This window comes from Rhea americana, unplaced genomic scaffold, assembly GCF_003343005.1.
Source record: "Rhea americana isolate MKP2758 unplaced genomic scaffold, rheAme1 scaffold_13, whole genome shotgun sequence".
NCBI classification, from domain to species: domain Eukaryota; kingdom Metazoa; phylum Chordata; class Aves; order Rheiformes; family Rheidae; genus Rhea; species Rhea americana.
In genome coordinates this window covers 4,600,028-4,613,452 of record NW_028185372.1, presented here as the reverse complement: position 1 = coordinate 4,613,452, position 13,425 = coordinate 4,600,028, and the positions used below count along the sequence as shown (strand labels likewise).

General features: G+C 37.6%; 1 protein-coding gene across 4 annotated transcripts; it reads left to right on the top strand.

Moving 5' to 3' along the window:
- Positions 1 to 731: 731 nt before the first annotated feature.
- On the top strand, positions 732 to 13,275 carry CUNH5orf34 (chromosome unknown C5orf34 homolog). Of its 4 annotated transcripts, none has more exons than XM_085326404.1 (12): positions 733 to 1,152; positions 1,308 to 1,397; positions 2,836 to 3,470; positions 4,071 to 4,169; positions 5,456 to 5,579; positions 7,314 to 7,405; positions 7,643 to 7,712; positions 8,020 to 8,190; positions 9,588 to 9,676; positions 10,449 to 10,541; positions 11,348 to 11,388; positions 11,980 to 12,346. In XM_085326404.1, exons 1-12 carry the CDS (start codon positions 985 to 987, stop codon positions 12,003 to 12,005), a joined length of 1,698 nt encoding a protein of 565 aa, XP_085182530.1. In that variant the 5' UTR covers positions 733 to 984; the 3' UTR covers positions 12,006 to 12,346. The 4 variants fall into 4 exon arrangements, with proteins under 4 accessions (XP_085182531.1, XP_085182530.1, XP_085182527.1 ...); XM_085326401.1 differs by lacking the exon at positions 11,980 to 12,346 and adding an exon at positions 12,680 to 13,275 and having other exon boundaries at positions 734 to 1,152; XM_085326405.1 differs by lacking the exons at positions 8,020 to 8,190; positions 11,980 to 12,346 and adding an exon at positions 12,680 to 13,275 and having other exon boundaries at positions 732 to 1,152.
- Positions 13,276 to 13,425: the final 150 nt, after the last annotated feature.

The window sequence follows — 13,425 nt, the reverse complement described above, 5'->3', positions numbered from 1 at the left end:
TAAAGAATTAAAAAATATGAAGTAGAAAAAAACCATTATTCCTACCTGTTTTTTTAAGGTAAAATATAAATAATGTAATGCTCACCCACAACAAGAATCTCTGTATTCTGAATCCTACCCTAGTCCTATAAATGTTTGGACTTGTGCTTGTTTAAGACCAAATAGCTTTTAATTGGTAGGTTTTCTTTCAGTAGAAGTGCTATAATGGCATTTATAAACCAGAAAAAGTGCTTTGAAACTTGCCTCAGACAAGTGTAATKTGGTATAATAACTATTAAAGGGTGATTAGAAATTGGATGTTACTATTTTGATGCATGTTTGTGTCTGCACTTTCCCAGATCTACCTGCTCCATCTGCCTTATCAGCAAATTAGAAAACGGGGATTTATACCAAATTCACTTCCACAATTCCGTGCAGATCTAAGAAAGCCATGCATCCACAGTGAAGGAATGATTTTTTTAAGGCTAGATGAGACTGCGTGCATCTAGTGTGATGTGTATCAGAAGGTCTTGAATTACATTTGCTTAGTGCTTTACACAGGAATCTGTGTTTATTCCCAGGTTTTTGGCCTAAAAATGTCTCCTGATTATCAAAAAGCCACTAATTCTTTAAAGAACAATCCTTTTTTATTAATTTTTTTAATCAGAACTAATACTTTTCTCAGGACTCGACTCGTATCTCCCGAGCTTGCCGCCACCACCGCTTCCGCCCTGGAGGGCCGCGTCTCTGCGGCTCGGTGACCGCCCTCCGCCGGGCCAGAAGCGCCGCCGAGCAGGCGGCCGCGCGGGGAGGGCGCGAAAAGGGGGGAGAGTGAGAAAAGCTATTAAAAAAAAAAAAAAAAAAAAAAAGGAGAGAGAGTTCGAGCGAACCAGGGGCGCGCCGCCCTTCCGGCGGCTCTGCGCGGAGGAAGCGGGGCGGAGGGGGGTTACCTCGCCGCGGAAGCGAGGCCCCGCCGGGCTGCTCGGGGCGCCGCCGCCGCCGCCGATGGAGCCGCCCGCGCTGATGGTGCTCTACGGCGGCGGCGGCTGCCTGGAGGCGCGCAGCGCCCGCGGCTCCCGCCTGCGGCTCTCGGCCTGCGGCTCCGAGTACCGGCTCGGGCGGGCGGCGGCGGCGGCGCGGCAGCGGGTGCCCTTCGCCGTGCGCGGCCGCAGGGTGCGTGCGGGCGGGCGGGCGGCGCTGCGGGCCGGGCCGCACCCGGGGAGGCAGCGGGGTGAAATCTGCAGAAATATTTTCCYTGAACGGGACAAATTCGTGATGCTGCGTTTTTTCCCCCTCCCGCCTTCCCCCTCCTCTTTTCTTTAAATCAGGAACAACTTCTACAAGCTCTAGATTTCCGGAACAAGTTTTCCCATCGGCCGTACTTACCTTCGAATATTATACCCCCAGAAAGAAAAAAAGTAAGTTTTATACATTAAATGCTTTAATTAGGAAAAAGAAAAAAAAACGGCCCCTGGGAGCATGGCGACGGGACTTGCCCGCTTTCGCATGCTGGTGTGCGAGCACAGATCTCGACGGGCTGCGGGGCACGTTTTGGTTAATGTGTTTGTCAGGTCGATTAGAGCATAGCTGTTTCAAACTGCCATTTCAGACTAAACTTAGACCTGTATTTACACATGCCTTCTACAGCTGAGCGCTGAAGAGTTTGCTTACCCTTCTTAGCAACAGTAAAACCTAAGATTTTTTTTTTTTTTTTTTACATTTGATACTACGGGCCATTTTGTATATCGTATTTTTTTTCGTGTACTTAAAAGAGCTTTTTTGGAGAAGACTCGGTGAAGCAGGACTTCTCTGAGGGGCTGCCGGAGCGGGTCTCCTGGAAGCACACCGGGGAGCGCCGAGGGAGCCGTGGCTGGGGCAGACCCTGCGGCGCAGGCCGGGCTGGAAGCTCCCCAGCCCCTTTCACTGCTTCCAGGAGCAGAAACTTGAGCTGTGTGTTCGACCAGCGCCCGTATTTCCAGGGCCTCTGCTGCTTCCCGCGCTTGAGCCGCCCGTTGCAGCGAGGAGGCCGATGCCAAGCCCCGGCCGGGTACCAGGGCGTGCTCGCGGCTCGGTGGTGACAAGCCTGGCAAGCGAGCGGGGCCTTGCAGCCGGCGAAGGCACGGTTAGCGTTACGTGGCCTTGATGCTGCGCTCGAACGTCGTTCTGGGGTAGGAGGAGGCTCCTCTTCTGAGGCTTCCTAAATGTAGTAACCGTCCAAAATCTTTTATTATAATTTCCTCAGAAGCATGTTTCACATGCTCTCCCAGCAAGAGCTGTGTAACTTAACCTTCAGTGCTGCTACCATTGCCAGGGGATTAAGTAAGTTTACTCACCTAGTTTCAGAAGACTTCTGGTACGTTTCAGTTATGGTAAGAAAATGTGAATGCATGTTATGTGCCACTTCGTAGGATTATTTTAGTTTTATAAATGGAAGATTCAAAATGAATGATGCTTTAATGTACACAATTTTAACGTAGACTCTCCGTGAACTTTACCGTTAGCTGATTTGATCAAGATAATCTAGTCTTTCTCTAAAGTGTTTATTGAGAAGCAGTTGGAAACAGAAATGTCTGCTCTCTGTGGGCAATTATGACTGATCAGTTCGTTATTTTTATAGCTTACTGGTTTATGAGTGGATATTAAAATACCACCTTGAAATTAGAACAGGAAGAAGCAGGATATGAATATGATTTTACTTCCTCTTGAGTTCATGTATGCAGTTAATTATAGGACAAAATATCTTGCTACACATTACCTTGCAGAAACAATTAATTTAAATGTAAACCCTCTACTGTAACTTCAAGCAAGCATGTCCCTTTATCTTACAAAATATTCCAATCCTTTTTCTTGTATTAGATTCTTCTCAGTGATATCTTTGAAGTTAGATGGCCTGACCCTGCTACTACTGATCTGACAACATGCATAAATAATGGCAATGTGAAGATCTCATCAGTAGATGGTTATGCTCACCTTTACCTGTCAGAATTGCAGCAAGAGTTTACGGTGGAGTTCTTATGCAAAGTTAGTCAACCATCTCCTGCATCCTTACGCTCCTCTCAAAAGAGTAATCATCAAACCAAAAATCAGTGTGGACAATCAAGTAAAAATGCTGTTCCAGAAATGTCATCAAGACAGGTGAGGACAGAGACTAWGGAGAGTGAACATGGTTGTGCTGAAAGTAAATACAGAGAACCAACCAAACCAAAGGACCAGAAAGACAGAGACGAAGTAACTTTGTTCTTCACAAGTTGTTCTTCTGAATACACGTGGGTTACGCAGCGGTGGTCTGTTTCCTCATACCCAGAAGAATGGAAATACCCTTTGTCATTGGCGTTAATGTTACTCACTCCTAACAGTGAAATGGAAACTCATGAGGAAAACAKCCATACATCTATAGGATCTGATGTTTTAAAAGACTCTGAAACATATGAAAAAGTTTCTCGTTTGCCCACAGCTTTGCCRCTCAGCTGCAGTGCACCACATTTACACAGGTAATAGAAACTGTTTGCTTTCCTAGTTAACATATGTTTTGCAGTTCTGCAGGTCTGAACTTAAGCCTCTGGCAAAATAACTGAGTTTTAGCTATCAGAAATTAAAAATGCAGTATCYCGTCCTTTTTTATTAGGAACTTCTTGCGATGTGAAATTTGTGAGGCTGACAACGTTTATCCTACTGTGATGAAATTAAGATAGTGATTGGTCTAGAGAAAAATAAAATTTTGTTTCCTGACATGCTGTATAAATATGTAAATRAAAAAGAGAATACTGAGAAAGAACACCACTTTGTTGTTGTTGTTTTTGAGAAGATAATGCTTCTGAGCTGGGACAGTCACATATATTCACTGTCAGCACCGCTAAAAAGAATTCAAAAAAMCTTTGAATACTGGTTTTATATTTGAGAAAGTAAATGTGGTGCCTCTCTCAGACAGCTATAGAACAGAAGGTCATTGAAAATAACATGGCCTCTTTTCCTTTGAACAGGTATGGATACATCTGTTTTCATTGTAGAAACTTATTTCAGTATAGAATACAGAAATGGTGACTTTAAAAAAAATGCAGATCTAGTGAAACTTTTATTGTATTTTTACACAGATGGAGTTTCTGTGACTTCTTTCAACAGAATAGTGAAGAGAGTGAGCATTCATACCCTCAGCTAATTCAAATTGTGTGGTGCCAAGGTGTGTTTTACAGGTATGAAGAAGATCTGCTTTTCATCTTTGCAAGACCTCACTTGTACAGGAATTAAGCTTTAAGATTAAATGGCTGTCTCTGTCCCTTTCTCAGGCCTTGAGCAACTATACACAACGTTCATATAAGATTCTGTTAACTTCTGCTATTTGTAACTGACTTCAGATTGCTTCARATTTTCTAATACAGTATATTTCCAAGTCTGAAAGTGTGTGCCTAAAGCAAAGACTCTAAAATCATGTTTAAGGACTTTAAAGACATTGTCTGACTTCGTAGTTGTTACTGGGCAGCTGTAGCTCCCATAGGCTCCACTGACAGTTAAGTTGCTTGGTTTCTTTGCAAATTATATCACTTCTCTTGGTGTTGAAGACTTCGCATTTTAGAAATGTTTGTCTTTGTGATCTCTGTAATACTCTGTTACAGGCGGCTAAACTCTACTGTGGATTTTATTGGCACTTAGCTTATCCTTATGTTTTTTCAAATACAACTTTTTTAAAAATAGGCTTTTCAGATTGTGAAAATTCTACATTTGCTGTCAACAACTGCAATAAGAGAAATAGATATCAAAATATCTTTGATAAAAACAAGTCGGTCTTTAAAGCTTTAATCTTTCCGCCTAATGTTTTTCATTTTTCTAAGTRTAATTCCTGAATTCTGATCTCATCTGAAAAAAAATGTTTAGCAGCATTTCAGGACTATAATTCATTTCTTTTGGGTCTTAAAGCCCCACTACTGAAATCAAGGCATCTAACCACAGAGCAGCAGAAATCGATCCTTAAACAAGTTTTGAGCCCCAAGACTCTGCATGATCACAGAGTTTGGTAGTCTTAGTGAAAAATGTACAGCTGTAATGGGAGTGAATACTTCAGGTTGTTTAGGAAACAGTCTGACAATTCGTTCTTCTGTGTACAGTAGGTAGAGCTGGTCCACTAAAAAGAGTGAATTTTTCTCTCTCCAGCAACACTGTATTTTGTTGTCTGAGGATTAAATAGCTCTTGTGAGATGTTTACCTCAACACAGCATACTAAAAATTTCTCCTCAGTTTCTTTAAAAGAAAAACACGTGTGAAAAGAAAGCCCCTGATTACATTATAAAAGTAATGCTAACCTTGTGTCTTAAAAGAAATAATTGGTAACTTCTGCTACTTTGGAARAGTAAAAAGCTTTTCTTGTTTTTTTTGGTGAGGATGTGTTTGTGCTTAGTGTTTTCTTCAATCGTACTAACCTATGTTGCTTGTCTAGTGACACAGCATTTTGAATACCTTTTATAAATCTTGTTATTTCTCGTAGGTTTATTCATGGTAATACCACCATTGTAGAAATTTATCCTGATGATGGCACTTTTTTCAAGTCAGAAGGAACATTTTTGGGAAAGTACTTCAAACACTATACAATTCAAAAAGGAACAAAAAAGGTAGRAATAAAACTGTTAAAAAATACTTCCCAAATTCCTTTATCAGCAGCTTTCATAATTTTAACACATTTGGATATTTAGCCTATAGTGAGGTCCCCACAATTGTCTATCAGGTAGTTACTGTGATAACTAAAGCAATCAATGAGTTCTACACAATCTTTTAAAACTATTCCTTCTCTTTCAGAATGTATAGACACAATAAGAAAGATCTGTGTTACAACATTTATTTCAAAAGCTTAGGTATTGTCATTAGATTCTGTAATACCCGTTTCTCACTAATTTGGAAGAGGAGTTTGCTTTTTAAACATGCTACATTGAGTAAACTCTAATCTTTCTTAAGTACTTGGAAGTGTTTTCTTTTTCTCAGGAGAGTAGTGTGCAGGGGCACAAYCTAGGACATGCTGGTTCTGGACCCAGCTTTGCCGCAGACCAGCTGTTCAGTGCTGAAGAAGTGATTTTGCCTCTTTGTCTCTGTCTTGTCTGTTGTAAGTTTCCTGGAGTAGAGGCCATTTCAAGGGCTTACGCAGTGCTTAATACAATGCTTTGCATGTAACTACAATATTAAAAAAAAAAAAAAAAAAGAAAGAAAAAAAGGCTAGTAAGACAGCTTCTGTTTCTGTACTGCAGTTCACATGCTGGAGAAAAGTGGACTGGAGTTTGGGACAAAACCAGCAGTTAGACAAGCTTAGCAGTGAGATGCTCTGGTGTGTTTGGCAAGTGAAGGAGTAACTGCACAGTTAGGATGCATGTTTATGAAGGTGCTGTTTTACCACTTACACTTCACATGTTATAGGCTAGCTGAATGTCATCTGTTGAAAAAAGTGTATGTAAAGAGCAGTATCCAAATCTGAGCAGCAGAACAAAGGGATTTCTCCTTAGAAAATAAGGAGGGAAATACAGCACTCTACTGAAGGTTACCGCCCTAAAGAGGATATTTTTAAAGACAGTCTGAACGATCATGCATCATTCTCTTTTCTGTTATGGTGAGAACATCTTTGAAAGCCAGGAAGGAGATGCAGTAGTCCTTTAATCTCTCTTGTCCCAGAACATAATGTTCACTATTCAGTTGTAGTGGTGCTTGCTGATATGGAAGGATGGTAATGGCTTCTTGCACGCTTAGTTAGGTAGCTAGAGCAATTCACAAAAAAATCCCTGAGTTGAATAGCAAATTTGCTCAGTTAAAAAAAAAATGTTTTAAAGGCATAGTAGCAAAGATACTTCCTTGTTTTGAAGTGACACGTTTCTGTGGCGCAGCTTTTACTACATTTATGTTTCATAAACTTATCCCTCGCTTTTTTCACCGTTTATTGACTATATCTTCAAATCATAAAGGTTTTTTCTTCTGTCCTTCACTAGATTTGTATATTTGTATTTTTAAAGTAGCGTAAAGGTCAGTGTTCTAGCCTACAGACCTGGTCTGTACCTTCCAGTCAAACTTAGTCAATCAGTAATGAACTGCAGTCTGCTGTCTGATACAAGAAATTCTTGGTTCATATTGACTGCATGAAAACTATGAATATATATCTTGCCACGGAAGCAGACTTAAAGGATACATCTGACTTTTTTACTTTTCAACTAGGTACTTACCTGTTTTCTAGGATAAATTTAAATGTGATTATAGCTGCTGGCTGGGAGTTAGAAGTCAACACAATTTCGTGTCTTTCAGGCTTTTAAAGGTAGCTTTCATTCTGTGGTATCTGTAAGAACTCAACTCCTTTCTGCTTTTTACTACAGAGAGAAGAAAAGATGTATTCAGTAARCAGTCTACCTCCTGATGTACCAGGAAGTCCGTATTCCATATCCTCCATTATTACTCAGGCAACCAAGTAACTTATTCCTCTACTCCATTATTGTTATGTTAATTGCTCTGACTTTGAAAAGACAGTAATTAAAATGATGCRTAATGCTTGTTATGACATTAAGTGCAAAAACTAAAGGAACTTCAGCTGCTAGCATGAGGGAATCTGTAAACGTAAAAAAAAAAGTCACAACTGTATAAAAGACATCGTAAATAATTATGAAATGCATAGTATTTTGTGTATGTGCTTTTTTTTTTTCTTCAGGATGCTTCGGTACTGCTACAAGGCTAAACTTTCATTAACACATAACTATAGTATCTGCTGCTGGAAAACGGTATGTAGCTGAAGTTTTATAAATATTCGTGTGTTTTAAAAAACAATTATATCAGCTATGAGGAACAGAACCTGGTCTAGGAGGAAGAATGGTGTGTGTATCCTGTCAACAAAGACCAAGAGTTATGTATTTGGAAACCAAAACCATGCAGTGTTAAGATGCATTTGTGAAGCAGAAATCAACTGCATGAATAGGAAGGCTGTTGGTGTCTGGTAAAACAGGTGAACTGGAAATTTGGGAGAGAGAAACAGCTGAAAGGGCGTAAGTGACCTTTCCTGAAATTTTTGATGTATTTGTTTGGTTCTAGATACCCGAGACAGATGGATGTGAAATGTTGCCATTTTTGCTGGCTGAAAAAGTTACTCACGGAATAGGAAGACTTGTTGTATACTCAGATAATAAAGTTCATGCTATGTTTTGGGATGGGATGACCTTGAGTATGGTCTGGGATTTCAACCCTGGCTGTAGAGGGATCCAGGTAACTCATGGGTTAGAGGAATGGTTATTCTTAAGACTCTTAATATGAAACTGTAATTAGGAAATTAATAAGAAATGGGAAAAAAAAGTTTTGAGACTTTTAAAACAGAAACTGAACTTTTGGGGGGGAATTTCTTAAATCATATCAGTTTTCTACTGTGATTTGCTCTCAAGCTGGTGTGATAATCTAAGGGGAAAATCAGAACTGTACGGAGATGACACCATTAATGTACTCTTAGTATTTTAACTAAAAACTGAGGATGAAAAATCTTTTTGGGCACAACTCATGCCTAAGGAGATAAATGAGACTATTTGTCCATTGAACAAGTCATTCATATTGGTCAGAAAAGAGAGTATTTGATTTTMTGTAATTTCAAATTAGCTATAAAGGAATGAGGAAGGTACAGTTGTCTGAGAAATCATTCTCCTTTCTGAACTCCCTCCTGTCCTTCTAAAACATGAAAGGCAAATGATGGGATGGATTCTCACTTTTTTAGGCTATGCAATCTCGTCTTTTATATATATATATATATGATAAATCAAGACTAACTTGAAGCCTCGCCTGCTCTGTACAGTGCAATCGTGTCAATTGGTCTTCAACAGACTTGTTTCCCAGATTATAAATAATAATAGCTAAAGCTAGATGAACTATAGTTTGTAGCTTCTTGATTTGGGACATTTTTCTTGACCATCCACTAAGAAACTAATAGCATAYCTTAAATACTTTTCCGCTTTGAAAAAAAGCATCATTAAAATGTTTGTAATAGAGACTCTTTTTGAGCAAATGAATAGTGAAAAATTTCACTACTTAGAAATGTTACCTTATGGATATGGAATTCCACATACAATTTTTTAGTGTACTTAATATAGAAGTAAACAGGTTATGCTCACTTTTGCATACTTCGGGGTTTGTACTTTTGGTTACTTTTGGCTTGTATATCTTCACCATTACCCTGAGGTGGCAAGACACATAAAAGATATTGAAGTGTCTGAGGATCTCTTTATTATAAGCAATCTAAATGTGATACTTAATTTATCAAAAGATACAGTAACGATGTAATGTGAACCAGCTCAGTGTGTAGTGGTATACACATTAATGATAAAAGTAGAAAGAACTGAAAGTTCTATGCATTTGGAAACTTCTCTTCACACTTTTATGAATAGGTTATTCTTAAATAGCACAAAATCAGTGTCAGGGACCATGCCAGGTTTTCTCCTCTTCATTTGTGACAGAAGGCTATGCCAAATACTATCCTTAACAAAATACAAACTTCAAACATTTGAAGTGGCATGTTCACAGACATTTAATTTTTAAATTAATAGATAATAGTTTATATGCATCCTTTTTTCCCAGACAGTAGCAGAACATTAATACTTTCATTTTTTTTTTCTTCTAAGGTAAATGAAAATGTAGGCTGGTGTAAGTTAACTACTCCTGATGGGGTACAGCAGCTAATCCAACTGAGTCATCCTGGAATCTATGAAAGGTATAAGTAATATAAACAATTTTAAATTGAATATTAAATAGTTCTATGCAATTCCTTTACTGAAAGTGCATCAGAAAGTGTATCAGAAAACCTCCACAAAAACRCAGTGACAAAAGCTGCATCTCRTATCTGGCAAGGATTCAAGACTTGYATGACTCAGGATCACAGCACACTGTCATTCCAGAATAACTGTTATAAAAAAGTAATGTCCTTAAAAAATAAATTCTCAAACTAGAGCTGCAACTTGGCACTTAAATCAGTGAATAAGCAAAAAAAAATAAAATAAAATAAAATAAAATAAAATAAAATAAATCTTTGCCCTAAGTAGAGCAAGGAAGTGATAGAGCTTTATCCAATTTTTGCTTCATTACAGATACTGACCTTTGTCTGCAGATTGTTTTTCTAATCTGTTTGCTCTAATTACAGCATCATTATGGAAATCACCACAAGCTTACTCTGCTGCATTTTAGCAAGCAGACATTCGCAGAAAAATAATTAACATTTGTATACTGTTAGTTACAAATCATACAGCTTTGTTATAATTTTATGTGACTGCATAGATTTAAATATGAAGGCGGTTCTAGGGGAAGAAAAAAGTAGGAATCAAAATATGTCAAAGAATCCTAGARAAAAAGCTACATTTTGAATCATGGCTTTTTCTTTCAAATACAGATGTTTGGGTTAATACCTCGAACTTTTTGTTTGAATTAATAGAGTGTATTTCTCATCTAAATAATCACTTATTTTTTTGTGAATTTTCATGTTAACATAGGTACATCAGAACAGTAATAGAATGGTGCAGAAATTTGAATGACAGAGAGAAGGTTTCTGAATATACTGCGTACTCTGTAAATGAAGAAAACTGGTATTCGTCTTTATCTTATATAATTGATTATAAATAATATTGAAAATAAAAYTCAGTTATAAATTCTGTATTTTGCAGACTGCATTTCTTAAGAATCTGAAATGAAAACCTCAAAATCCACTATTTTGCATTATTTTATATTTTTCTTTCAGTATTTAAAACATTAGATAAGTTGAGTCGTAGCTGAAGCTTGTTTTCTTGTACTTCATTATCAGAATTATGGTGACATTGTACTTCATTATCAGAATTATGGTGACATTGCCAAAGTAAGATTAATGGTACAGAATTAATATTTTACAAGGTGAACAGGAGAAACCAGACTAAGAAAGGCTTTTTTAACAGAACACCAAACAGTCCAAAATAGTATATAGAGCTTTTAAATTACATCTGGATCACTCGTGCTTAATAAATTTGTCCTTTTTGATCTAGGAAGCTGACCAAAGGTCTAATGACATCATATAAAAACGTAATCTGGTATTGAAAATGATAATTAAAATTGATTATACTTGCACTTGTTATTCAAATCATTGGTAATTCAGTAGTTGATGAAACAAAARTGTATCTCTACACATACACAGCAGAGACTATTCTTAGATCAGAGCCCTGATTTTGAAAACATATGGGTTAGAAATGCAGCCATTGACTAGCTGTTGAAAGAAAGATAAAAATAAATCTTTTTTTTTTACTTGATTTTGCTCAGCTGTTTGTGTATAGTTTTGCAAAACTATACAAAAATAAATTCTGAAGTACAATATTTTATTTGGGAACCCTTGTAGATACTATGATTGATAATGATCTCTTTACAGGTCTGCTGATGCTGAGCTTGAAAAAATACAGAGATTTAACTGTATCCTTTTGAAAGATGTGGAGATTAGTACTTCTTGTTCATCTGTATATTCAAAGCTGCAATTTTAGATTATCAAAGACCTTTCCCTCATTCCAACCTCTTTTACTATCTTACTCACTTCTTGAAATTTCCTTTTTAAAGACACCTTTGTTTTCTCATTTATCCTTTTTTTTTATTTTTTTTTCTCGTGTATCTTATTCCACTTCTGTGTAAGACCATTAGCAACAAAAAATGGCAGAATATATAATCCCCTCCTTATTTCTAACATGTTACATCTGCATAGTAGATTGTTTCTGAAGATTTTGTGATGCTACTTGGAGCTACAGAAAAAAGTTAAATCATGTGCTAACAGGGAGAGTAATCTGTGATGTTATAGAATTTTAACAGCTCTCAGCAGTTACTTCTCAGTAGAGAGAGATACCAAAGATGGGAGCCACTATGAAGGGTATTTAATGAATCATACARTTTCTATGGAACCCTTCCCGAGTTGAGCCTGGTGGGTGACCGTATGCCCAAGTCAAATTTGGCGCGTGGTATTTGGGGACTAGATCCCAAGTCCCAGTGTACAAGGCTTAACCACAAGGGAGCCAGGCAACAGCACAACTCTGCAAGACTGAGCAAGCCCATATTGTCTGCATGATGAATTTTACTGTTGCCTTTACAAAAAAAGGACTTTTAATTAAGAAAGTCACATATATATTTTATCCAATTTAGCCAAGAAATTAAACGCCATTACCMTTACTAGTAAAGATGTGAAGGATGTCCGCGAAGGATAGGAGAGCCCTTCRTGAGTATTATGAGAGTTTTACTGACATTTATGTACTAATCTGGTCAAGAGAATCATCAAGAGATGATTAAGTTGCCTTTTGACATGTTCTTGCAATAAACTACCTTTGTATTTATCAACTCTGTTCTGCATTGCTGTTCAGTCAGTTGTAAAAAAGKATGCAGTGCTTCATATGCTTCAAACTGTTGCTTAATTTTATTAGTATGAAAATGTAATCCTGTAAACTGCAATGTGATRTCTGATTTATTATATATTATCTTAATATAATTTATTTTTAAGTCTACTTCGGGATATATTAAAGTTTTATATAAAGACCTTTCCTAGAAATACATTRTGGACATTTTAAGTAATTAGCACTTTTAGTCTTTAGTTTTGTGTAATGAGTGTGCTCTGAAGTGTGAGGCTTGCTAATGATGCTTAGAATGATGCTTACAAATATGTAGAAGAATTTTTCTCATTATGTGGAAAATACTGATTTTTTTTTCCTTAATAAGATAATATTAGTTTTATTGGAGAATARCAATGTTCTGAAAAGAACATCTGCAGACAACAGTCCATCTGGTATTACTGGCAAAAAAACGGGGAACGTGAGCACGCCCAAAGAAATCAGCAAAGAATGCATCTTGGAGGCGTTGGAAAAAACCTCTAAAGTAATTCAAGATATTGAATCTTTGCTTGCTTCCTCTAAGAAGTGAAGTTTCACAGCGTTTGAAGGCCTGTCTTAGTTATCTTCATAGGAGCTGTCCTGCAAACCTTATGTCTAATAAGATTTTTGGGGTGTTAGAGGAAGGCAGGCTTCAAGCACTGGTAGTTGAGAGCCTTTTCAGACAAGCAAAATGCATCATTCATTGATGTCAATGTTGACATGATGGTGCARCTTCTGAAGTGTGTGTGTTTGTATTTTGGTCGTTTAATTTTACAGAGAGTTGTATGAGCAACTTCTAATAGGACGACTCAAGTGCCTGGGGCAGCCTTTAACTGTAAAAATGTGTTTTTAGTTAGAAGCTTACAGCATGTTTTTCACTACCCAATARAGCAAAAAGTCCCCCAAACTAATTTTAGTTTACTGTTTGGTAATAAAATGTATATATTTATTTAAATATGTGTTTGCTTCCATCTCACAACAGCCCGTTCAGGCATGGCATCGCTCAGTCAGTGGCGCACAGCAGGAAACTGACATTTTCCCTCTAACCTTACTGATTAGATAGCAGCCTTTTTACCTCCTTTTTTAAAAATACTTTTTTTAAAAA